The sequence below is a fragment of the Hordeum vulgare genome, chromosome 2H, assembly GCF_904849725.1.
Source record: "Hordeum vulgare subsp. vulgare chromosome 2H, MorexV3_pseudomolecules_assembly, whole genome shotgun sequence".
In the NCBI taxonomy this organism is placed as follows: Eukaryota; Viridiplantae; Streptophyta; class Magnoliopsida; order Poales; family Poaceae; genus Hordeum; species Hordeum vulgare.
Window position 1 is genome coordinate 567,909,823 of NC_058519.1, and position 25,760 is coordinate 567,935,582.

General features: G+C 41.6%; 1 protein-coding gene across 1 annotated transcript; it reads right to left on the reverse strand.

Moving 5' to 3' along the window:
* Positions 1–12,902: 12,902 nt before the first annotated feature.
* Positions 12,903–14,273, reverse strand: LOC123430571 (LIM domain-containing protein PLIM2b-like). The gene is made up of 5 exons (XM_045114430.1): positions 14,035–14,273; positions 13,790–13,889; positions 13,676–13,704; positions 13,494–13,583; positions 12,903–13,346 (listed from the first exon to the last, which is right to left on the reverse strand). Exons 1-5 carry the CDS (start codon positions 14,167–14,169, stop codon positions 13,089–13,091), a joined length of 612 nt encoding a protein of 203 aa, XP_044970365.1. The 5' UTR covers positions 14,170–14,273; the 3' UTR covers positions 12,903–13,088.
* Positions 14,274–25,760: the final 11,487 nt, after the last annotated feature.

The following is a 25,760-nucleotide window of genomic DNA, read 5'->3' on the forward strand; positions in this document are numbered from 1 at the left end:
ATTTTTTTAATAAATGGTGTTTTTATTGACTCAAAATGTCACATCATGGGGATACAAATAGAATGAGCACACACCCGGTCTATGCATAGTCAGAATGCACACAACAAACACACGAACAAAAAAAAATGACCTCCAAAAGTCCCATCGAAGCAAAACACCGATGACAACATAGTTTCATAAGCATATCCTTACAAATCTATATGTAAGTGCAACATATGGCATCCGGACCATGAGAAAGTGCTTCAATAACGATGTAGTCAAAAATAGAACTACACGCGGACGCTGCTATAACGAGAACTAGATATTAGGTTTTCACACTAAAGAGGAATCACTAGCAAACTCGCAACACTACTTCCAACAATGGAATGTTTTGGAACACTACCATTTCCATGTTCAACCAATTCACAAGTTTTCATTCCAGAGCTCGAGACCATGTACTTGCAGAGCACCAACAAACTTAAACCAACATGTACCTTCGTGGAGGATGGCTCACGCGTCGCCGACCATGTTTTGGGCATCTTCTTCGTCATAGTAAGCAACCTCTGCTCGCCAGATGATGGCTATGCTTTTTTGGATAGTGGATTTTGATGGTGGATGTCATTGTCCGTGGGCGAAAGCTCCGTCCGATGATGTCGATACCGGTGTCGGCGACGCTCCTAAGCGCCACTTTCTTCCTTGGAGGAGTCATCATGGGTTGCCCTTCCCTATCTTGTACTAGGGTGAAAACCCTTGGTTCGGCATGCCGGTCGATACGTCTCCGTCGTATCTATAATTTTCAATTGTTCCATGCAAATATATACAACTTTCACATGTTTTTGGCAACATTGTATATGATTTATTGGAATAACATATTGATTTAGTGCCAAGTGTCGGTTCCTGTTTGTTGCATGTTTTTTCTTTCGCAGAATATCCATATCAAATTAAGTCCAAACACTATAAAAATTTACGGAGAACTGTTTTGGAACATATGTGATTTTTGGGAGGTGTAATCAACGTAAATGGAGGCCCACGGTCTCCACTATCCACCAGGGCGCGGCCCATACCCCCTTGCATGCCCTTCCCTCTAGTGGCCACATCGTGAGTCGGTTAGAGTTCTTCTTCACGCACAAGAAAGATAATTTATGGTAAAAAATCTTGTAAAAATTTCAGCCTGATTGGAATTAGGGATATCCGAGAATATAAGAAATGGTGAAGGGCTAGAAAACAGGAACGCGAAATATTAGAGAACAGAGAGGGACATCCAATCTCGGAGGGTCTCCTGCCCCTCCCCGCCAGGTAGGCCCTGAACTAGAGGGGGAACTCTCCTCGCATCTAGGGGGGCAAGTAAGAAGAAGAGGTAGGGGATCTCTCCCTCTCTCTCTCTCCAAGTGGCGCTGGAGTGTCGCCGAGGCAAGGAGTGTGACGACGATCTACATCAACAATCTTGTCGCCGTCAACACCAACTCTCTCCCCCTCTTTGCATTGGTTTAACACCTCTTTTCCTACTCTAACTCTTTACTTAAACATGATGCTCAACACTACATACTATTTTCCAATGATATGTGGCTATTCTATGATGTTTGAGTAGATCCGTTTTGTCCTACGGGTTAATTATGATATGATGTTATTGATATGAGTTGCGTGTTGATATGATGTTGTCCTAAGATGCCTTCTGTGAGGCGCACACGTAAAGGATACATGCTTGAGGCTTTGCAATATGTTCATGATTCTCTTATAGTGGGTGGCGAGAGTGACATACACTTACACCCGAGTAAGGGAGTTGTGCACGTATGGGATCAAAGAGGACTTGATGCTTAATGCTATGGTTGCATTTACCTTAATGATTTCTAGTAGTTGAAGATGCTTGCTAGAGGTCTAATTATAAGTGCATATGATCCATGTACGAATAGTGTGTTAGAGTATGCCTCTCCCTCATTACGCATGATAAGTATCTATCATGTTATATTCAATTTGCCTATGGACAATCTTTTTCTTGCGTTACACAAAAATATTTTTACTAAACAAACGCTAACTTTTATTTCCATGCTCTTTATTGTCTTGCAAAACATCACCTAACTTTTATTTACTTGTTCTTTATTATCTTGCAAACCTATCTATTACATCTACCAAGTACTTCTAGTTTTATTCTTGTTTTAGGTAAAGCAAATATTAAGTGTGTGTAGAGTTGTATTGGTGGTCGATAGAACTTGAGGGAATATTTGTTCTACCTTTATCTTCTCGCTGGGTTTGACACTCTTATTTATCAAAAAGGGCTACAAACGATCCCGTATGTTTGTGGGTTATCAAGACCTTTTCTCGCGTCGTTGCGGGGGAGCAATAGCGTAGGGTGAATATTCTGGTGTGTGCTTGTTTGGTTTATCACTAAGTAATTTTTATTTTCTGTTATTAGTTGTTTTATATCTTTAGTTATGGATATGGAACACAAAACACCAAAACAATTAGTTGTACTTGCTACTCCTGGAGAAGTGGAACCTCCTGAAACCCATGATGATGGTTATGTGGAAAACATTAAATACTACTTTGATAATCCTGAGAATTCCCCATTAAACTTGATGATGGGATACGCGTTGTATTAATGTGATTATTTTAGGGATTATCGCTTGACTCAAAAAGGGAAACACTTATGGGATCAAATTAAAATGTTGCGTTGGTATGCTTGAAATTTATGCTTGAGGTGTGATTATACTTGTTGCTCTAAGACGGAGACTTCACACATTCCCTTTCAATGTGAATTTAATGATAATGAAACCTTGGCTTCTTATGCTAATGGTTTCTATGATTACTCTAGTGTGGAACAAATAGACGAATTCGTTGCTTTTAAGGGTGCTTATGAAATTGCTTCTTTGATTGAAAAGTATGATGCTATTCTTTACAAATCTGAAATTTTTCCATACTTAAATATTGCTATGATAATTATGAATACAACGCCTATATTAATGAATTTATTGAGAGAATTTCTGTTGTCTTGGAATAAATTAATATTTTGCAGGAATCTATGGAAGAAGAAATTAATGAAACTGTGAGCTCATTAGATGAAAAAGATGATAAGCAGAGTGAAGAACAAATAGAGGAAGAGTGGATTAGCTACCCATGCCCACCTTCTAATGAGAGTAACTCTTCAACTCATACATTGTTTAATTTCCCTTCATGCTTACCGAAGGATGAATGTTATAATTCCGTTGATTCTTTTGAAATATCCCTTTTTGATGAAATTGATGCTTGCTATGCTTGTGGACAAGATGCCAATATGAATTATGCTTGTGAAGATGAACTTGCTATAGTTCCTTATGTTAAGAATGCAATAGTTTCCATTATACCCACACATGATAGTCCTATTATCTTTTTGAATTCTCCTAATTACACTATTTCGGATAAGTTTGCTCTTATTAAGGATTATATTGATGGGTTGCGTTTTACCATTACACATGATGATCTTGATGGATATAATATGCATGTGATTTCTGCTCATACTTGCAATTATTATCAGAGAGGAACTACATATCCACCTCTTTATGTTTTCGACACGATAAAATTGCAAGAAACAGCTTATGCTATGTATTGGCCTTTACTTTATGTGCATGAATTGTTGTTTTATGTCATGCCGATGCATAGGAAGAGAGTTAGACTTCACTATTGCATGATATATGTTGCTTTGGGCTCACTACTAAATTATAACTCATTGTTAATTAAAATTGGCTTTGATATACTTTGGGATCCGGGTGGATCAATTACTTGAGCACTTTATGCCTAGCTTAATGGATTTAAAGAAAGCGCTGCCACGGAGACAACCCGGAAATTTTAGAGAGTCATTTATTTCTATTGAGTGCTTTTAAAAAGTTTAGAAACAAAAAAATATAGAGGGAACTTCAAACTTTTTTCAAAAAGAGAAGCGTTTGGAAGGTTATGCATTGGAGAAGTGAGGGACGACCTTGAACACTTGTGTTCATGCTCATGGAAACAATGTAGAATTTTTCATGAGTTTCTAACAAAAATAATTATCCGCTTGTACAAATCCATTGTATTATAAAAATAATGTGCCAAGATTTTCCTTTAGGATGATGAGATTGCTTGTTGGTATGTGCGGCGCAAAAACAGAAACTTTGGTTGTAGTGCGTGAATTTACATTTTTTACCGAAACATCAAAAGTTTCAGAAATGTTTACACAGTAATTATATGAAAATATTTTATTTCTTCCTAATTTTTAGGAATTTTTGAAGTTACAGAAGTATGTTCAATGTTCAGATTACTACAGACTGTCCTGTTTTTTTTACAGATTCTGTTTTTGATGCATTGTTTTGTTCGTTTTGATGAAACTATCGATTGTACCGGTGGTATAAGCCATGGAGAAGTTATATTAAAGTAGCTATAATGAAAAAACAAAATACGAATGGGTTTTCAATAGTACTTAAGGTAGTAATTCGCATTATTATACTAACGGATCTCACGAGTTCTCTGTTAAATTTTGTGTGGATGAAGTGTTCGAAGATCGAGGAGGTATCGATATGAGGAGAAGGAGGAGAGGCAAGATTTCAAGATTGTGGATTCCCAAGGCACCCCAAGTAAATATCCAAGTATACTCAAGCGTCTAAGCTCATCTTTCTTCAACAAGTATCGGCATGTTATCGTCTTCGTTTCGTTCACGTGATATGCGTAAATCTTGGAGCGTCCTTTAGTTTTCACTTTTATTTTATGCACCATGCTGGTATGAGATAGTCGATGGTTTACTTATATAATTCTCGTTGCACTTCACTTATATATTTTGAGTATGGCTTTATAGAATGCTTCATGTGCTTCACTTATATCATTTGAAGTTTGGATTGCTGTTTCTTTACATATAGAAACCGTTATTCATAGAATGCTCTTCTGCTTCACTTATATTTATTAGAGCATGGTATTGTGTAGAAATAATTAAACTCTCATGATTCAGTTATACCTATTTAGAGATTCAAAAGGAATTGGTCATTTACATGTTTAGTCATAAAATCCTACATAAAACTTGTAGATCATTGAGTATGATATGTTTCATTCCCTGCAATAGTTTTGCGACATTAAGATAATAATATATGGATGAACTAGTTGATGATTTTGGATAAGTAAGAATATTTATGTTAAGGTTTGTAACTCCCTAATCATGCATGTATAGTTCGTGGTTATGCGATGAAGTTGGAGCATAATTTATCCTTGATTGAAATCCTTTGTGTTGTTATAATCGGAGTCGCGTGATTGTTAACTCCTCCCAACCTTCCCCCATCGGGCATGCGGGTAGAGCTTTGCTTAGAGAGAGCTAATAAAATCTTGCAATAAGTATGTGAGTTCTTTATGACTAATGTGAATCCATGGATTATACGCACTCTTACCTTTCCGCAATTTTCAATCCTCTACGGTGCCATGCATTGCCCTTTCTCACCTCGAGAGTCAATGCAAACTTCGCATGTGCATCCAAACCCCGTGATATGATACTCTCTATCACACATAATCCTTATTATATCTTCCTCAAAACAGCCACCATACCTACCTATTATGTCATTTTCATAGCCATTCTGAGATACATTGCCATGAAACTTCCATCGCTTCCGTTTTGATGACTTGAGAATTGCTACGGCAATAGACAACAGCACCAGGAATTGACACGTTGACAGATACTGGGCTTGCATTGTTTTTTCCCTTGAAGAGGAAAATGTGATGCAGCACAAGAGCAGTAAGTATTTCCCTTAGTTTGAGAACCAAGGTATCAATCCAGTAGGAGAATCTCGTCAAGTCTAGAGTACCTGCGCAAACACAAAAGAGCTTGCACCCAACGCTATAAAGGGGTTGTCAATCCCTTTAAGATTGATTGCAAAGTGAGATCTGAAGGCGAAAAGTGCAACGAAGTAAATAAGTAAAGCTGAAAATATGGTGTGAAGTAGACCCGGGGGCCATAGTGTTCACTAGAGGCTTCTCTCAAAATAACAAATATTACGGTGGGTGAACAAATTACTGTCGAGCAATTGATAGATCCGCGCAAATTCATGACAATATCTAAGGCAATGATCATACATATAGGCATCACGTCCGAGACAAGTAGACCGATACTTTCTGCATCTACTACTATTACTACACACGTCGACCGCTATCCAGCATGAATCTAGTGTATTGAGTTCATGACGAACAGAGTAACGCCTTAAGCAAGATGACATGATGTAGAGGGATAAACTCAAAACAATGATGAAAACCCCATCTTTTTACCCTTGATGGCAACAACACGATGTGTGCCTCGCTACCGCTTCTATCACTGGGTGAGGTCACCGCACGGTATGAATCCAAAACCAAGCACTTCTCCCATTGCAGGAATCATAGATCAAGCTAGGCAAACAAAACCCACAACTCGAAGAGAATTACAAGGATATGAAATCATGCATAAGAGAGATCAGAAGAAACTCAAATAAGATTCATAGATAATCTGATCATAAATCCACAATTCATCGGATCTCGACAAACACACCGCAAAAGAAGATTACATCGGATAGATCTCCATGAAGATCATGGAGAACTTTGTATTGAAGATCCAAGAGAGAGAAGAAGCCATCTAGCTACTAGCTATGGACCCGTAGGTCTGTGGTGAACTACTCACGCATTATCGGAGAGGTCATGGTGTTGATGAAGAAGCCATCCGTATCCGAATCCCCCCTCTGGCAGGGCACCAGAACGTGCCTCGGATGGGATCTTGCGGAGACAGAAGCTTGCGGCGGCGGAAAAGTACTTTCGATGATCTCTTGATTTTTTCAGGGATTTTAGGGAATTTATAGGCGAAAGACCTAGGGCAGAGGAGGCCCAGGGAGCCCACAAGCCTGGGAGGCGCGCCCCCCCTGGCCGCGGCTAGGGGGCTTGTGGGGTCCTTGGTGGCCCCCTGCCTTGGTTCTCAAGTTCCCCGATCGTCTTCTGTTTCGGAAAAAATCTTTTTGGAAGTTTCGTTCCGTTTGGACTCCGTTTAAAATCCTCCTCTGAAAAGGGTCAAAAACACGGAAAAAACAGGAACTGACACTTGGCACTCAGTTAATAAGTTAGTCCCAAAAAAGATATAAAAGGTATACAAAACATCCAAAGTTTGACAAGATAATAGCATGAAACCATCAAAAATTATAGATACGTTGGAGACGTATCAAGAATTCATTGTCATATTGCTTTGCATGATCGTAAGATTACTAGCATGATATTTCCATGGCTTGACCATTTTTTATGTTAGTGCTATGATAGATCATTTCACATCATGGTACACTGCCAGAAGCATTCATATAGAGTCATATTTTTTTCTAGGTATCGAGTTGTAATACTGAGTTGTAAGTAAATAGAAGTGTGATTATCATCATTATTAGAGCATTGTCCCATTGAGGAAAGGATGAAGGAGACTATGATTTCCCCACAAGTCGGGATGAGACTCCGGACGAAAAATGAAAAATGGGGGAGGCTAAATGAGCCCACCATAAAAAAAGTGAAGGAAAACAAGAAAAAATGAAAAAATGAGAGAAAAGACAAAAGGGGCATGCTAATTACACACTTATGCTTCAAAGTAGCACCATATTTTTCATATGGAGAGTCTCCTATGTTGTCACTTCCATATACTAGTGGGAATTTTTCATTATAGAGTTTAGTGCACACCCACTTAGTTTTCATATTGATCTCCATACACTTATAGATCTAGTGCATCTGTTGCATGACAATCCCTACTCCTCGCATTGATATCTATTGATGGGCATCTCCATGGCCTGTTGATACGCCAAGTTGATGCGAGACTTTCTTCTTCACTTTCACCCCTTTGAAACCTACCACCATATATTATTCCACCTTTATGCTATATCCATGGTTCATGCTCATGTATTGAGTGAGGAATAAATAGCTGAAGCGCATTAAAAATTATGATCCAATTGCTTGATTTGAAACTGGGGTGCTCATGATTTATACCTTATGCTAGGAAGACCAAGCATGACAAGCTATATGATTTTGTAGGGATGGTATTCTGTAGCATCGTTATTTGCTTGTAATTGTTTGCTTGTAAACCTAAGTATGGATGTATTTTTGTCAAATTATAAACTACTGCTTTGAATCACTCATGTCTTAATATTCATGCCATGATTAGATATATAATTAAGATTATGCTAGGTAGCATTCGAGATCAAAATTTATATTTTTTATCATTTACATACTCGAGGAGGAGCAGGAATTAAGCTTGGGGATGTTGATACGTCTCTACCATATCTATAATTTTTTATTGTTCCATGCCAATATTATACAACTTTCACATATTTTGGCAACATTTTATATGATTTATTGGACTAACATATTGATCCAGTGCTCCGTGCTAGCTCCTGTTTGTTGCATGTTTTTTATTTCATAGAATATCCATATCAAACGAAGTCCAAATGCGATAAAAATTTACGGAGAATTATTTTGGAATATATGTGATTTTTGGCAGGTGGAATCAACGTTAATGGAGACCCAGAACCTACACTACCCAGTAGGGAGCGACCCATACCCCTAGCACGCCCTGCCATCTAGTGGCCACACCATAAGTCTATTGGGGCTCTTATTCGGGCACAAGAAAGATAATTTATGGGAAAAAATTATGTAAAAATTTCAGCCCGATCGGAGTTACAGATCTCCGAGAATTTAAGAAACCGTGAAGGGCGAGAAAATAGGAACGCCAAACACAAGAGAACACACAGGGAGATCCAATATCGAAGGGGCTCCTGCCCCTCTGCCTCCAAGGAGGCCATGCACGAGAGGGGGAACTCTCCACCCATCTAGGGGGAGGCCAAGGAAGAAGAAAAAGGAGGGGGCTCTCCCCCCTTTCTCTTGATGGCGCTGGAGTGCCGCCGGTGCAAGGAGCGTGACGACGATCTACATAAACAATCTTGCCACCATCAACACCAACTCTCTCCCCCTCTATGCAGTGGTGTAACACATCTGTTCCTACTGTAACTCTCTATTTAAACATGGTGCTAAACACTGCATACTATTTCCCAATGATATGTGGCTATCCTATGATGTTTGAGTAGATCCATTTTGTCCTACGGGTTAATTGTTATATGATGTTACTGATATGAGTTGTCTGTTGATAGGGTGTTGTCCCAAGGTGCCTTCCGTGGGGCACAGACGTGAAGGATACATGCTGGAGGGTTTGCAATATGTTCATGATTCGCTTATAGTAGGTGGTGAGAGTGATAGAAATTTACGCCCGAGTAAGGGAGTTGTGCGTGTACGGGAGTAAAGAGGACTTGATGTTTAAAATTATGGTTGGCTTTACCTTAATGATTTCTAGTAGTTATGGATGCTTGCTAGAGGTCCAATCATAAGTGCATATGATCCAAGTATGGAAAGTGTGTTAGCGTGTGCCTCTCCCTCATTGCACATGCTAAGTATCTATCTTATTATATTCAACTGCCTATGGACAATCTTTTTCTTGCATTACACAAAAGCTTTCTACTAAACAAACCCTAACTTTTATTTCCACTCTCTTTATTTTCTTGCAAAATAACATCTAACTTTGATTTACTTGTTCTTTGTTATCTTGCAAACCTATCTATTACACCTACTAAGTACTTCTAGTTTTATTCTTGTTTTAGGTAAAGCAAACGTTAAGTGTGCGTAGAGTTGTATCGGTGGTCAATAGAACTTGAGGGAATATTTGTTCTACCTTTAGCTCCTCGTTGGGTTCAACACTCTTATTTATCGAAAAGGGCTACAAACGATCCCCTATACTTATGGGTTATCACCGGTCCGGGTGATGGTGACACGGTGACGTCGTTACCTTCTTGGATGAACTGTCTATGAACAAGCTCCCTACTTACTAGTAGTTGATGGCGTCGTTGGATGGTAACTCCTTCGTGCTGAGGGTACTCGGACCATGGCATTAGTGCTCTCTAGGTCTGCTAGTTTTGCCGAGCGGTGGTGTTACGAGGCATGCATGTCCTGAAATTAGTTTCTAGTCTAGCTCTGGGGAGAGCATCTTCATTGTCCCATGGTGCGGTGCCCTTCGATACATGACGAGGGGGTAGGGGGATCCTTTCGGCGATGAAGATGGCCAACATTATTTCTCTCATTGGCGAGGTGATGGTTCGCTCATTGGTGAGGTGATGGCCATGGCATGACCTCCTTTGGCAGCTAGTCTCCTTCTTGAGTTGGCTTTGTTCCTTGTTCCGGCTGCTCGATCACGACGGAGGGCTCCTCTGACTCGAGGCGATGCTCCAAGTTTCCACTCGATGGTGCAAGTGGTCAGTGGTGCTTTGTTGTTGTTGCTACCTAACACATTTGTATCTTGTCGCTCTTTTGTTCTTTATGATTTTGTTTGTGTTGTAGTGTTGTGTTGTTCTGTTAGTTGTAAGAGCTTCACTAATTTAAAGCCAAATGACATCGTCCTTTCTGAAAAAATCACCATGTACCTGTACCACATCCCCCACTTTGAATTAATGAGTTGCTATTGTAAGCTAGATCATCACGCCTGGACAGTTGTACAGGTACAAAGTCTGATCTGGACATCATCGACAAGCCCTCGTATATGAGGAGTGGATCAGGCCATGCCCGCTAGCATCAAAAAGGTCATCGACGCCGGGAAGAGCCAACTAGAGGGGCCATCTGATAGCCCCAAGTGTTCGACGGTGATTCATATGGTTCATTCAGTACTAGTACATGTTAGTAAGGGTTTTGTTGAAGTTCGGGCATCTCCATGGAAGACCCGCAAACCTCCCGCAACGGTCTGCATCGCGAAAGCCATCCAATGCAGTCTTGTATCGGTCCACGGAGCGGTCCAGATGCGATTTTTCTCACAAACCGGAGAGAGAAATGGGGGGTGCGGGAGTCCAAACACAAGAAACTTCACTATCTACCCCTGGCCCACCCAAAAGGAAGGAGGGGCCCGCGCTTTTGTAGCAAGGCACAACTTCTGCACCATAATCCCCCGATCACGCTGCGCCCACTTCCCGCTCTTTTCTCCCACCATCTCCTTCCTTCTATCGCAGAAGAATGGAGTCGTCGAAGAACTTACCGGAGTTAGCACCGGTGGAGGTGCCGGAGAATCCGTGCATCGTGCTTGCCGAAAGATCAACTCTGCGGTGCGTCGGGATTGCCACGTCAAGGCGAAGGCCGCAAAGGAGGAGAAGCTCAAGAAGTAGTTGGCTGCCGGTGGGCCTATTGGTGGCGATGGGTGTGGATCTCTTAGTGGTCGACGCGGCCATGGCAGACGCCACAAGAGGGGCGGGCGCACAACAGACGATGTCTTGGCCAGAGTCTTACAAGCCTCCGTACTACTACGTCGCCAAGCAGCACAACACCCCACCTAGTATGGTGCCTTACATCCTCGACGTAAACGTGGTGCCTCTTCTATGAGTTTCGTTGCCGCAGCTGCTGGGGAGCAGATGGGTGCCCACACGCTTTTTGTTGCAATGCCTAGAGCGGGGCACCTGGCGTATGACGCGGACACGGGGATGCTCGTCATCATCCATGATGGAGGCGAGGGGCGAGGGGGATATGAGGATGGACAGGTGGAAGACTTGGATCCCACCGAGTCCGACAACTACCAGCAACAGTCCTACACCCAGAGGGCCATGCAACAGACGTACACCCAGACCGGCGATGGCACAGAGCAACAACAACATTGGGACTCCGGAGAGTAGCAGGCCGATGGGAACGAGGAGGAGGAGGAGGGCGACGATGATGATGATCCAGATGATACAACCAACGATCTAAAGAAGAAGGAAAGAGGAGAAAGCTTCAACATGCGGGAGGACGAGCTAATGTGCGAGACATGGTTGGCCACTAGCCTCGATCCGTTCCATGGCATTGAGCAAAAGGGCACAACCTTTTGGAGGAATGTTCTAATATGGTTCCATGAACAAGAGTATTTCGCGTCGTACACCGACGCGGTTATCCGCAACCGCGAATGGAAGTCCCTCAACCATCGATGGACACCATCCAAGAGGCCATGTCCAAGTATTGCGGCCACTTGAAGCAGCTCATCGCACGGTGGCCTAGCAGTGCACAAATCACCGAGCAAGTAAGTTGATCGCTAGCCGGATATGCTTTAGTTTTGTTGATCACCAGCTGGACATGTATTGTTTTGTTGCTCACTAAACGGATATGCATTGTTAACATTGTTTCACTTTCTAGCCTACTTCTCCTTGTGTGGTGTACAAGAATTTGGAGAAGAGGTCCTTCACTGTCATGCATTGTTGGTTGAAGTTGAATAGGAAACCAAGGTGGAACCTTTTCATTGCTAAGACCGTCGTCTAAGCCAACAAGAAAAAAAATGGTGACCCTACTGACCCAACCCAACAACCGCCGAAGAAGTTTAGAGGAAACCTCTGGGGGTGGGGATAAGTGGGAGGAGGAGAGGGGGAAGCGAGACAGTATGGCAGCCAAGATGATGGAGAAGTTCGAGGACATCTTGACGAAGAAGGAGGAGTCATGCGTGAGGCGCTCGGAGATCAAGGAGGAGAAGAAGTCACAGAGGTTCAAACAGTTGATGGAGGTGATGGACAAGAAGCTCACTCTCGAAAAGAGGAGGACCATGATCGGAGAGTGGAAGGCCACGCTCGAGAAAAAGAGGGCGAACATTGCGGCCATTGCGGAGGATGTCAAGATGTTGATGCATGCCATCCGGCGCGCGGCGTTCTGTGTGGATCGGATGGAAGTATATTTGAATTTGAATTTACTATATGATATATATAGATGCGAAAGAAAATTTGCGGGTTGCCCGTTGAAGACACCCTTAACAAACACAAACATAGGCTCATAATGGCTAACCAATTTTGTCCTTTGAATTCTGACTAATCAAGCCAACCATCAGAGACCAGGCACAATTTACCAACTTGGGAGTAGCTATTTTTGCTTAGAAAATTAATACAGTTTTTCCCATGAGTCTTACTTGTTAATTGCCACGGTTGTCACGAGTCTCATATAGAAAGGAAGGTATTAGTACAGTACTTACAGCTTGACAAACCAAGCTCACAGAGGAACCAAAAAATAGGGGGGAATAAAGCAGCAATGTAGAAAAGGTAACAACATGAGTTACAGGCTGTGATGTGTATATAAGTTCCGTGTTTTCCTAATTTTCCTCTCTATTCCCCATCTTGCGGCGGTGCCGCCTCTGCCTCCGGTTGCCCTTCGGCCGCCGCCACCAAATCGGGCAACACCTCCTGCGAGGGGCTCTTCTTCTTCATGTGGCTGTAGCTTCCTCTCTCCATGAACAGTTGCCCGAAATGGATCTTGCAGTACAAGACGCCGTTGAGGGCGGCATAGGAGGAGGTGGTTAGGATGCAGCCCCCGTGGGAGCACTTGAAGCAGCTCTTGTGGTATGCATCGCCCTCCAGAGTCATCTGAATATAGCACGATCAGTCATTAAGTTGAGCAGCGTGATTTCATTTGATTTCTTAAGAGCACAAGGAAAATAAATGTTTTATGTCGTTTGATCATTTAGCATCGATTGCTTTGATGAGGATGAATGGAGTGCGGCGTTTCTGTACCTTTTCGAGTGGATACACTGTTTTCGTGCAGGCTGCACACTTATCCTGAGTACCGGAGAAGGCAGCGGATAGCTTGCTTGGGGCCCTTGTCTGTAGCATTGCAAAGACATTTATCCAGTCAGCACAGCTTGCATTAGGAAAGAAAAATACTAGGTTTGTGGGACTGGGCTGTACGTACGTACCAGTTCACTCTTGTCGCCAGATTTGTTACCTGCGTCACACAGAACAAAAATCTCAGGATATACTATACCTTAATTACTTTAACCATATGTAGTAGGTTGCATATTGTACATTACCCGGTGTGAACTTCTTTGAGAAGCTCCCTGTCTCCTTGAAGAGCTGCTCGAAGTGCGTCTTGCAGTAGAGGACACCGTCCATGGAAGAATAGCTGCACATCTAGAGGCCATGCACGAACGCATGCAGTTTACAACGCTATTATATTATACACGCTCTCACAGCTCGTTCAAGGACGTGCATGCATCAATGCCAATGCATGGACTTGGAGGATTGATTGAACCAGAACATGCAAGAACGTACGTACCGAGAGGATCCCTTTGCAGTGGCTGCATTTGAAGCAGGTCTTGTGGTAGATGACGCCGTCGGCCGTGAGGAGGTCGATGAAGTGGACCGTCTTTTCGCACGCCGAGCACTTGTCCTGCGTGCCGGTGAAAGACATGTTGTCGGTGACGTACGACGACGACGGCGGCGCCGGCCTGCTGGCACGTACGTACGAAGCACTGCGCGCGCGCGTAGCCTCTCGTTATTTCCAATCGCTTCTTCTCCGACGGGGCGATAGGTAAAATAGCTATGGAAGAAGCGCCGGAGCGATGGCTACGGGGCATGGAACGAGAGCTCCGGAGCGAACATAGGGGCCGGGCAGCCTCCGCGCCGCTCAGACCTCGTCCAAGCATGCATGCCAAAAAGCTTGATTTAGGAGGAGAGGATAGTGATGGTGGTGGTGGTGACAATAACGTCTCGCTCTTGCATCACGTTGATTATCCTGCCTCGTACGCTACAAAGAACTTATACTGCATCGTATCGTACTACCTTTTTCTAGAAATAGCAAGGCCTTGTACTGCCCTTTTTTAAGGTTAAGGAGAGGAACTTTTGGTCTACGGGTAAAAATGATTGAAAATATTTTTAAATTTATTTTGATTTTTTTACATTAAGAAAATATTAATAATGAAATAAATAATTAATAATTTTCGATTTTGTTTTTTGAAATAAACTTGACCTTCCAATACATTGTTAAAAAAATCCAAAAAAAGAAAAATATCGTTGACTTCATTTAAAAAAAACAAAAGATCGGTCAGAATAGTGTGAACTTTTTTTTTGCGCGAATCAAAATAGTGTGAACAGTGGCCTATAATTTAGTTTTTTCCCTGAAATGAACACTAGTTTCCTACTCGTGGAAATTTATATACTGGTACAAAAAACTGTTAAGTTTATTGTAAAAAACTTGCAAACCTTTTTGAATTTTCCATTAATTATTTAAAACAAATCCCATATGAGGTGGATGTACACCGCATTTCCCCTTTTCCTTACTCCTATCTTGGTAGATGTGTGTATACCGCAAACCCTATATCTGGCGTATAGCTGAGTATGTCGTCCGTCTCTCCTAATGAACTACCCCACACGTATAGATATTGGGCCGGCCAATTTTTCAAGTTTCTTTTTTCATTCGTTGGGTTTCGATTAAGACACTTGTGGTTTTGTTCAGATAATGTACTGGTTTTGGCTCGTCTTTTAGTTTTGCCCCGTTTTTTTGTATTTGCTTTCTTTTTGGTTTTATTTGTTTCCTCACTTGTTTTCTTGTTTTTGTTTTCAGTTTTCTATATTTGTTTTGAGTTCCTTTGTTTCTTTCTTGGTTTGCAATGGTTTTATTGTTTTCATTATATTTTATTGTTTTTTCACCGATTTTTTTTCTAGGTCTTCACTGTTTTTTCTTTGTCCTTCTATTTTATTTCTATTGTCAGTTTTAATTCATTATATTTTTAACATATCTACTTTTTAGTACATGATTAACAGTTCTGAAAACAAATATTTTTGATGTCTTATGTTTTCGTACACATTATACATTTTTCTGAAACAAGAGAAACTTTTTTATATACACAATTAACATTTTTAAATACATTATATTTCTTAAACATATACTTTTTGATGTTTATCTTTTATACACATTGTACATTTTTTCTACGCCATGAAATTATGTTTAGTACACTTTTAGCATTTTTTGAATACAAGATTGTTCCTCTTCATATATATGATTTTATGTCTAATTATTTTTCATACATACGGTACAGTTTTCATATACATTCGAAATATTTTTCTATATACGTTTAATAATTTTGAAATGGGTGATTAAAGTTTTTGAAAATTTGCATGTAAATTTATTTTCAAAATAGGTATATTTATAATATTTCGACATATAAGTAAAAGTAAAGAAAAAAATAAACAAAGCCGATGGTCCACGCTCGGCTGGGGCAATCTGGTAGCTGTTTGAGGTGAGACGTGCTGCTGTGTCGCGTCAAGCAAGACATTGTGTCAAACTGTCGACACCTTGAACAGGACATACAAGCGAGCGAGTGAGTAGGCCGGTCCATATACAGCGCTAAGCAGTTTTCTAGGAGGTTTTTGGGAACTTTCTCGGAGGGTTTTTTAAAATTTACTTTCGTGGCTTTTTTGCTTTATTTTTTTGTTTAATTTTTGTGTTTTTATTTTTCTTCCCTTTTATCCTTTCTTTTAAAAAATATTTATTTCAAAATTCAAATTTTCAAAAAATGACCATCATTTTGAATTTTCTGTTTAGAATTTAGAAGGATGTTCCTGATTCCGAAGTTTGTTCGCAAATCCCAAAAAATGTTCTTGACTTTCTAAAACTTGTTAGTAATTGAGAAAATTGCTCATATTTTTTAAAATTTGTTTCAGAGACATGAATATTTGTTCAGTTTTACAAAAAATGTTTGGGACTTCAAAAATTGTTAATGTTTTTACAATTTGTACTTTTTTCAAAAATTGTTTGCTTGAAAAATGGTATTTAAAAATGTTCATATCTTAAAATATGTTTGGATTTTTCAAATTTTGTTAGCATTTCAAAAATTGTTCAGAATTTCAAAAATTGTTCACATTTTTCTAGGTGTGTGTATCTTACTGTTGTTAAAAAAAGATTTTCCAAGTGTATCTTACTGTTGTAAGAAAATGCCCGTGAAGTGAGCTTTTTCTAAATGAGTGTACCTTACAGTTGTAAAAGAAAGATTTTCTAAGTTTATCTTACTTTAAATATAGATAAGTGTATCATTCTTTCTCCATTGTTGCCATAATGTGATTTCCATGTTTTTTTATAGAACATAATTCTATTGACCACTTTATCTTCAAATTTCGATACCATGATTTTTGTCCATGACAACGGTAAATCATGGTCCAGTTTTGTGCAAATACAAACTAGTTTTTGGTGTATTTCAAGAAAAGAATTAGAACAGAGAGGAGACTTTCCCTATCTTATTTTTATATGAGATGAGAAGACTCGAATCCGAGCCGGCGACAACAACCATTGTGTTGTCCACCACTCCATCTAGACGAGCTTCTCTTTTAAGTGTATTGCTATTATGCACTTCAATCGTGTCGTTCTATCATTTTCTCCACCCAAACACGTTCATCTCCCTCCCCCTCCCCCTACTCCTATGAAACAAACAACCATCATCAACAATTTTTCACTCACCCCACTTCCCCTATTCGTCTTTGCACACACCGGTAAAGTATTTTCCTAGGCAAATGTACTTGGTATAAAATTGCACGTTGCCACCTTGGCTTGATTATTGGCCAAATATCATTAAAATTAGGGCCATTTCAACGCACCAACGCATTTCATCCACGCACGTCCATTTGGGTTAGAAATAACGACCCAACGTGACGATGCAAACGTATGCCCCGTTTGTTTTTTTGTCTGCCCATGATCCAATTCTAACTCAAGTTTGGTCTGAGTTTGCTTCGACGTGGACACGCGCGACGTCCACCTTTGTCCTCCCCCTAACACGCTTGTCGGTGGCACATCCACCATATTTCTCCCCTCCCTTCCAAGACCCTCCATCTCTCTCACCCTCCCACTCACTCGCCATGGCTAATGCGCCAGAACCCGACGCCACGGGCGGCATGGCCGTCCACCCTGTCCTCAAGGAGCCATTGTTTGCCTACGAGCTCACTCAATAAGCTAATGCACAAAAGAAAAGGCGTCAAAGCATTCAGACCAAGGCATACACAAAGGATGAGGGCACGCTCATTTGCGAAGGTTGGAAGGAAATTGGACAAGATCCGAAGATCGATGCCGAGCAAAAAGGATCGACATTTGGGGGGGGGGGGCGTTCGTACATACTTCCATGAACATAGGAAGTTTCCGCCCTACAAGTTTGAGAGCAAACGTGGGCGGGTGTCCATCTCAAAAGAGATGGGGTTTCAAGTAAGGATGCAACAAGTTTTGTGCCACCCTTAAGAGCATCAAATGTCATCCCGTGAGTGGCCTTGGCATGGAAGACATGGTATACAATTCCTTTCTCTTCATTTTTGTTTCGATAGATTGATGCTTTGCATGTCCATTGCATATGAATGTACATTGTAGCCTTCATTTTCATTTGTAGGCATACCAAGCTTTGGAAGCATTGAAGGCCCAACATGAGACAAGCCATTCACCCTAACCTAGACGATCATTAGTAAAACTGAAAAGTTCAAGCAGCAATATGTCGCCCTTAAGAAGAATGGAGGTTCGATGGTCGTCGAAGTGCATGGCGAAGGAAAAAAGCGACCGAGGGGGAAGGCCAACTCCAAGCTGGATGAGAAGAATGATGCAACGGCATTCACCTTGCAAGAAATTTTGTAAGGCATGGTGATCTAAATGGAAACAAGGAAAGATAGGAAGCGCCAAGAGAAATAGGAACTAATAAAGACCTATACCAAGATACAAGAGAAGAAGCTTCAGATCGAGGAGAACATCCAAACGAAAGAAGCTCGAGATTGAGGCAACCAATGCAACGACCAAATCAAAGGAGGAGACGCTCACTTTCATGGCCAGGAAGGTGAAGATCGTGATGGTGAACTTGAATAAAGTGTCACTGAAGGAGAAGGGTTTGTTTCAAGAAGAAGAAAAAGGTGATGCTCCAGCTAGATGATGGATCTATGACCGAGACCGCCATTGTTTCTCTATGTCGGCATGGCCAAGATGCACGAACGGTGGAACTTGTTGTGTGCTAGCAAGTGGCCGAGCACTAGGAAGTGTGCGATCATGAACTATGGCATTGTTTTTGTAGGCTAGCATGTATGCCTGCCATTGTTAAATGTGTGTGTTTGAACTATGGCCGCTGTCATGAACTATGACGCGTTAGAGTTGCACAAAGTTTTCTTGCGAAAAATGGCCTCAAGACTATTAATCAAACTAGTCACTTGTAGAAATGGGTCTTTCGGCCAGAGCACAAATACACATTACCCCAGTTCAAATAAAAACCGGGACCAATGCCAGGCATTGGTCCCGGTTCAGTTTGCCAGGGCATTGGTCCCGGTTCGATTCACCTCATTAGTCCCGGTTCGTGGCAAAAACCGGGACTAACGATCCAGTGACCGCCATGTGGCGTGCCATAGAGCATTAGTCCCGGTTTGTAGCAAGCACCGGGACTAAAGGGTAGGCTATTAGTCCTGGTTTTAGACAAAAACCGGGACTAAAGTGTTGCCTATATAAACCCTCGCCCAGCCCAGCCTCTCCTTTGTTTTTTGGCTGTTGAAGTGTGACCATGCCATGCTCTTGTCACTCTAGTTCATGCACACGAGGTGTTCGGTGAAATGCCCGAGCCACACTACTTAAGATTTTTCCTCTCCAAGCTTGACCTCCAAGCTTCATTTTCCTCAATATTTGTCTAGGTTTGGCCGTGCACCAACCGCGCAAGTGTTTTAAAATGTTAGCTACTTCATCCTTTCATCTGTCACTGCTAGTTTAGCTCATTTCAAATGCTCAAATTAACTTCTTAGAGTCTGCACATGTGTAGGGTGCCGTCCCATGTCCATCCTCACTGTTGTCGATCGCCCGCGCCGATCTCGTCGCGAGCACCACCGTGGTGAGCCTCTAGTTCTTATCTTCTTTTTAAAAGAAAAAAAATCTTACTTGTATGATTTAGATACATGCTTGTATAAATTACTTCCTTTCAATATTTTTTGTTATTATATAGTGCGATGGTTGTGGTATCCGCCTCCGTCGGCCCTCGTCCTGTCTATGATTCGGATGTGGTATATATTATCTTTTATAACTATTTGTTTTATTTAGTGTTTATGATAATTATGACGACCAACGTGACATATATATTTTTAACTAAGAGGTATGTGAACCGGAAAGTCCAACCCACATAAAAATTCTTGTCGAGAAGTTAAATTTGGTTGAAAAAGAAAACAAATACTTGAAGGAAAAATTAAAAATAATTGAGGAGAAGAATATGGAACTAGAGTTGCATGTCGCCTATGTCATCGATGATCGCAAGATGAAGATCGATGCGATGCGGTTGACGATGGATGCAATGCGCTTGAAGATTAGGAATATTAGAAAATATGCCATTGATAAAGAGGCTTGGTATCATTATGTTGTTGGGTCAATTGTTACCTTAGTTGCGATTTTGATCGCATTTGTTGTTGCATTTAAATGTTTTACATAGTTGTATGTTGTTTTATGAGAGAACTTTATGTATTTATCTTTTGCAATAATAACATTTGATCACTACTGTGCTTTGATTTTAATGTGATGATGAACTTGTATTAATTTGGTCATTTCTCTATTCATGATGTTCTGTAATGGTTTTTTGATATACTTAATTTCATAATAGAGATGAACCGCCAATGGATGTACGATGACCGACGAACTTCAGAGTACATTACGAACCGGGACTAATGCCCGAGTCACACCTAAGTTCACACAAAATGGTATCCTCGGCCGAGGTTAGCAACCTTATCCTTTTCATCTGTAATTGATACAAAAATATTGCATGTGTCAATGTAGGGTGGTCATTTCACTATTCATGTATGATGCCATATCGATGCACGGAAGCGATGGATGTATGGCGAACGACGCGGTTCCAAATTTTTTGCAGGCCTGCATAAATTTATCGATGTGGCTGAGGTAAACAAAGTGGATAATTTTATGCCTTGTCCATGTGTTGGTTGTCAAAACGTGAAGGAGTACTCTAGCTCGAAAAACATCCATCTCCACTTGCTTCAGAGAGGTTTCATGCCCACATATTATTGTTGGACCATGCACGGAGAAAGAGGGGTTAGGATGGAAAACAATGAAGAAGAAGATGATGATGACAACTATCCTATGTTCACTTAAGAATACGGTGATACTACAATGGAAGACAATGAAGAAGAAGGAGGTGAAGAACAACCGGCATCAGATGAGCCCGTTGATGGTCTTGGTCGGGTCATTTCTGATGCAAAGAGAGAAAGAGATACAGAAAAGGAGAAGCTGAAATTGGAGGTCATACTAAAGGATCATAAAAAGTTGTTGTAACCAAATTGCAAAGATGGTAGCACAAAACTCGGTACCACACTAGAACTGTTGAAATGGAAGGAAGAAACTGGTTTATCTGACAAGGGATTTGAGAAGTTACTGAAAATATTGAAGTCTAAGCTTCCAAAGGATAACGAATTGCCCGAGACTACGTACGAAGCAAAGAAGGCTATCTGTCCTCTTGGATTAGATGTGCGGAAGATACATGCATGCATTAATGACTGCATCCTATACCATGGTGAGAAGTACGAGAATATGGATAAATGCCCGGTATGCACTGCATGTCAGTACAAGATCAGACAGGATGACCTTGGTGATGTTGAGGGCAATGACGAGCCCCCCAGGAAGAAGGTAACTGCTAAGGTTATGTGGTATGCTCCTATAATACCACGATTGAAACGGATGTTCAGAAACAATGAGCATGCCAAGTTGATGCGACGGCACAAAGACGAGCGTAAGAAAGACGGGTAAAAGTTGAGACACCTCGCAGATGGGTCGTAGTGGGGGAAAATTGAGAGGGAGTGGCTAGACTTTGCAGATGACCCAAGGAACTTATGGCTTGGTCTAAGTACAGACGACATGAATCCTTTTGGGGAGCAGAGCTGCAGTCATAGCATCTCGCCCGTGACTCTATGTATCTACAACCTTCCTCCTTGGTTGTGCATGAAGCAGAAGTTCATTATGATGCCAGTGCTCATCCAAGGACCGAAGCAACCCGGCAACGATATTGATGTGTACCCAAGGCCATTAGTTGATGAACTTTTGTAGTTGTGGGCCAAACCAGGTGTACGTTTCTGGGATGAGCAAAAACGTCAGGAATTGAACCTACGAGCATTGTTGTTCGTAACCATCAATAATTGGCCTGCTCTTAGTAACATTTTAGGACAGTCAAACAAGGGATACAATGCATGCACGCACTGTTTAAATAAGATTAAAGGTATATATTTGGAAAAATATAAGAATGTTGTCTACCTGGGGTGTCGTCGATTTCTTCCGACCAATTATCCCGTAAGAAAGAAAGGCAAGGATTTCAACGGTGAGGCAGATCACCAGAAGAAGCCTAACCAGTTGCATAATCTAGAATAAGAAGTAAAGCAGTTGTAGCAGGATCAAATCGACAAACAACAAGGTAGCGACCAATCTCAGCGCTCATGATAGAAGCTGCATCGAATCGGAAAAGCAGTGTCGCTTCCACGCAGCTCTAGGATGATGGTGATGATGCACTGACGACGGATCCTCCTCGTCGCTATCCAGTGGATGATATCACAGAGAGCACACCTTGTGAGCTAAAGGTGAAACTTGCTAACTTAAGGTTGACGGTGGCGGTCGGCATGGCCACATACCAATTGGACATAATCCAACTTGGCATTGCTCTCCGGTTCTAGAAGGGCACGCTGTCGTCGCGGTGGATGAAGTGATGAAATATTATGAGGAGCTGAAGCTTGACCACCCTGCAGGTGAAGATAGGGATTTGACTCAACTTGGAGAAGTCAAGAAACAAACCGTTGTATGGCCAAAGGAGGACATCTTGCTTCCAAATTGGACGCCAAGGCCACCGACTCCTCATAGCAGCAATCCTTCTTCGCCTCCACCTCACGAGTCTCCAGCGCAATCGTCGTCTTCGCCGCCTCACCAGTCTCCAGCGCAGCCGTCTCTACCACCGCATCAACCGTCTCCACCGTTGCATCAGCCGTCTCCACCGCCCCGTCAGCCGTCTCCACTGCCCCGTCGGTCGTCTCCACCGCCCCGTCAGCCATCTTCGTCCACTGAGGATCAGAGCAAAAAGCGGAAACGTACCACCGCTAATAGTGGCGGTAGAAAGTTCCGATCACCGAAACGTAAGTTGTCGCCCCTCCCAAAAGTACCTCATAAGGATATGGAGAAGAGACCTTGGGACTATAGTGGAGAGGACAATATTAAGAGGGCAGACGCCCAACATCAATAGTGGAAGGCTGAAGTGGCTAACAAGAAGAAGCCGAAAGAGCCAGAGTTCCCGAACACCCCAGAAGATCACCCCGCGTGCATGAAAATGCTGAAAAACCTTACAGATCCCCCGCCACTGTTGCCAGCAGACTATGAACGCTCTATTCTCAAGTCGACTCAGGCAAAAAAGCAGCGGTTGAAGAGTAGTACGTCCAGCGGGAAATCAGTTGCCCGGCTTGGAGAATAGAAAAACCAATCGTGCCCCCCGCTCAGAGTGTATTCCGATACAAAGGTGTGCTCGAGTGGAGCTGCGGTCGAGCAGAGAAATGACGAAACAGCTGCTATCGATCCGGAGTTTGTTGCAATATACGGAGAAGCGGCCAAGGCTCAAGGCATGTCTATTTCAGAGTACTTAGACCATTTGCAGGAATTCGCTGACGTAACATACGTGTACCGGTACGGGTCTCCTCTCGTCAAATATGAGTTAGTCAACGAGCTACCAACCAAAATGCGAAGATTGCATGACTTTTACATGCAAGCATGTACTAAACAACAAAATTGGATCTACGTTGCATATGAAGACGAGCATTTTGGGATTGGACGAGGCGTGCACATGATTGAATTCGGCGAATTATTTCAGTTATACAAACAAGACGCCCTCGACAAATCTATCATCAGTGCCTATTGTTTGTAAATATTATTAATTTATGTCATTAAGTCTTACTCAACTCGTTCTTGCATGTATAATCTTACTCATCACTATATTAATTTTGCAGAATGAAGATTCTTGAATGAAAAAGAGGACAAATCTATGACATTGGGTTCATTGACCCATATTACAATCATCATCAAAGTGTCGAAACGAATCCCCACGAGACATAGAATAACTTGGTACAAGGGTTAAGGTTTTGCAGTACCAAAAGGGAAATATTATGTCCTTACAACTTCAAGTGAGTGTTACTATACACACATTCTATTTTCGCTTACTCGATGTTATTATAAGTGTACGTATAATTGACTCGTTATGCGCGCGCAGGTTCCACTTTATTTTATTAATCATTGTACCTTACAAGGGACAAGTAATAGTCATGGACCCAAAACGCACACCCCTCGCTGAATTGACGAACATGCAGGAATGCCTCCAGAGGTAATTTCAATCATTATGGCACTATATCGGCAACTTCTCGTTCATTTCCTGATAGCAAGGAATTAATATAGAAATCCTTTATTCATTTCCTTTTCTTGGCAGGGCTTGAAAACGGTTCACCGCCAAGGCTCGGGGTGATTGGAAGTCAGAGCTTACATTTAAACAAATAGATGCAAGTAACTACTAGCTAGATCCGCGCATCTCTTTATTCTAGTTTCAATATCATTATAATTCTTGATTATGTTTTTGATTGAACTCTGTTCTCGTGAAGTGCTTGAGGCAGGAACACGGGAACAATTTATGTGGATACTATGTTTGTGAGTTCATTCGTCAGACGACCCATCAGAAGGGCAAACCCCGAGACATCAAAAAAAATCGAAGTACGATAAACAATACTCACAGCTTTATTTTATTACCATGAATTGTGTTTGTTTACATTGATATATATATTGACCCCTTCTTTAAATTAGATCGAACGGCTGCAGGACGGTCTTCTACCACAGGAACGTGTACGAGTAATTCAAGAGGAAATTGTGAGATTCTTAGATGCAGATGTCCTAGATGTCAAGGGAGAATACTATTGCCATTCGGCGCAAATGATATGAAATGATATAGTGTAAAAAAGATGCATATATGTGCATGTAACTCGTGTGTACATTTTGTAAATATGTTCGACAAAGCACGACAGATGAGATGGTGTAATATATTCGTGACGATGTGCAATATAGTTGTTCCTTTATTGTTGTGTATGTACCATCAAATTTAATGCAAAACAAGAATTAAAAAATGCCCAAAACAAATAGATGAGAAAATAGGGGGCAACAAAATAGCCCCGTCCAATTTAGTGCAAAATCCTAAATCCAAAAATTGCTCAAAAAACAGCAAAGAAATAGCCCCGGTTCGTAATACGAACCGGGACTAATACCCTCCCCCCTCGCTCCCAGCCCCGCCACGTGGAAGGCCATTAGCCCCGGTTTGAGGCCGAACCGTGGCTAGCATTAGTCTCGGTTCAAGAACCAGGACTAATGGCCCAACCGAACCAGGGCTAAAAGCTCTTTTTCTACTAGTGAGTAGTGAATACACTCCTGGAAAATAAAGTAGATATACTAAGGTCTCTGTGAGGCCGGATGTGTTCTTCCTCCTAAGCATGTATATTGTACCGCCATTGTTGCCTTTCCATCATCATGGCCAACAAGTTGTTGTTGATCACATACAGGAAGTCATCAAAGCCACGATCATGTAGAACCACTGCCCTAGTGAAGAAACCATCCAAGTCACCGTCGCCCGAAGACCCACTGATCCAAGGTCCAAGCCTCCAAAGAAGTCAGAGTTCTCATGCCAACACTAGATCTCGCATCAGCATGGAGGAAATTAGTTGGTGGACCAAACTACAAGGGAAAGTCACCGTTGGCACACACTAACAAACTAGGAAAACCCTAACTTTATCGTCCAAAATTATACACAAAAATCTACACCAATGAACCATCTACACCACAACAACCCATATAGTTGAGATGGGGAAGCTTGAGAAAAAAATTCTCGATTGATGCCACAACCACAAACCCCTACTAATAAAATCCCTATAGTAAGGAAAACTACAATTTCATCCAGATTATTGTAGCATCCTCACACTCATACATTGGCGAAGGAAGGAAAGGGTTAT

Coding starts and splice junctions, on each gene's coding strand:
- LOC123430571 (XM_045114430.1), bottom strand. CDS start 14,169: ATGTCTTTCACCGGCACGCAGGACAAGTGCTCGGCGTGCGAAAAGACG. Junction 13,584..13,675: donor CTGGCGACAAGAGTGAACTG/GTACGTACGTAC, acceptor GCAATGCTACAG/ACAAGGGCCCCAAGCAAGCT. Junction 13,347..13,493: donor CAGTGTATCCACTCGAAAAG/GTACAGAAACGC, acceptor TGCTATATTCAG/ATGACTCTGGAGGGCGATGC.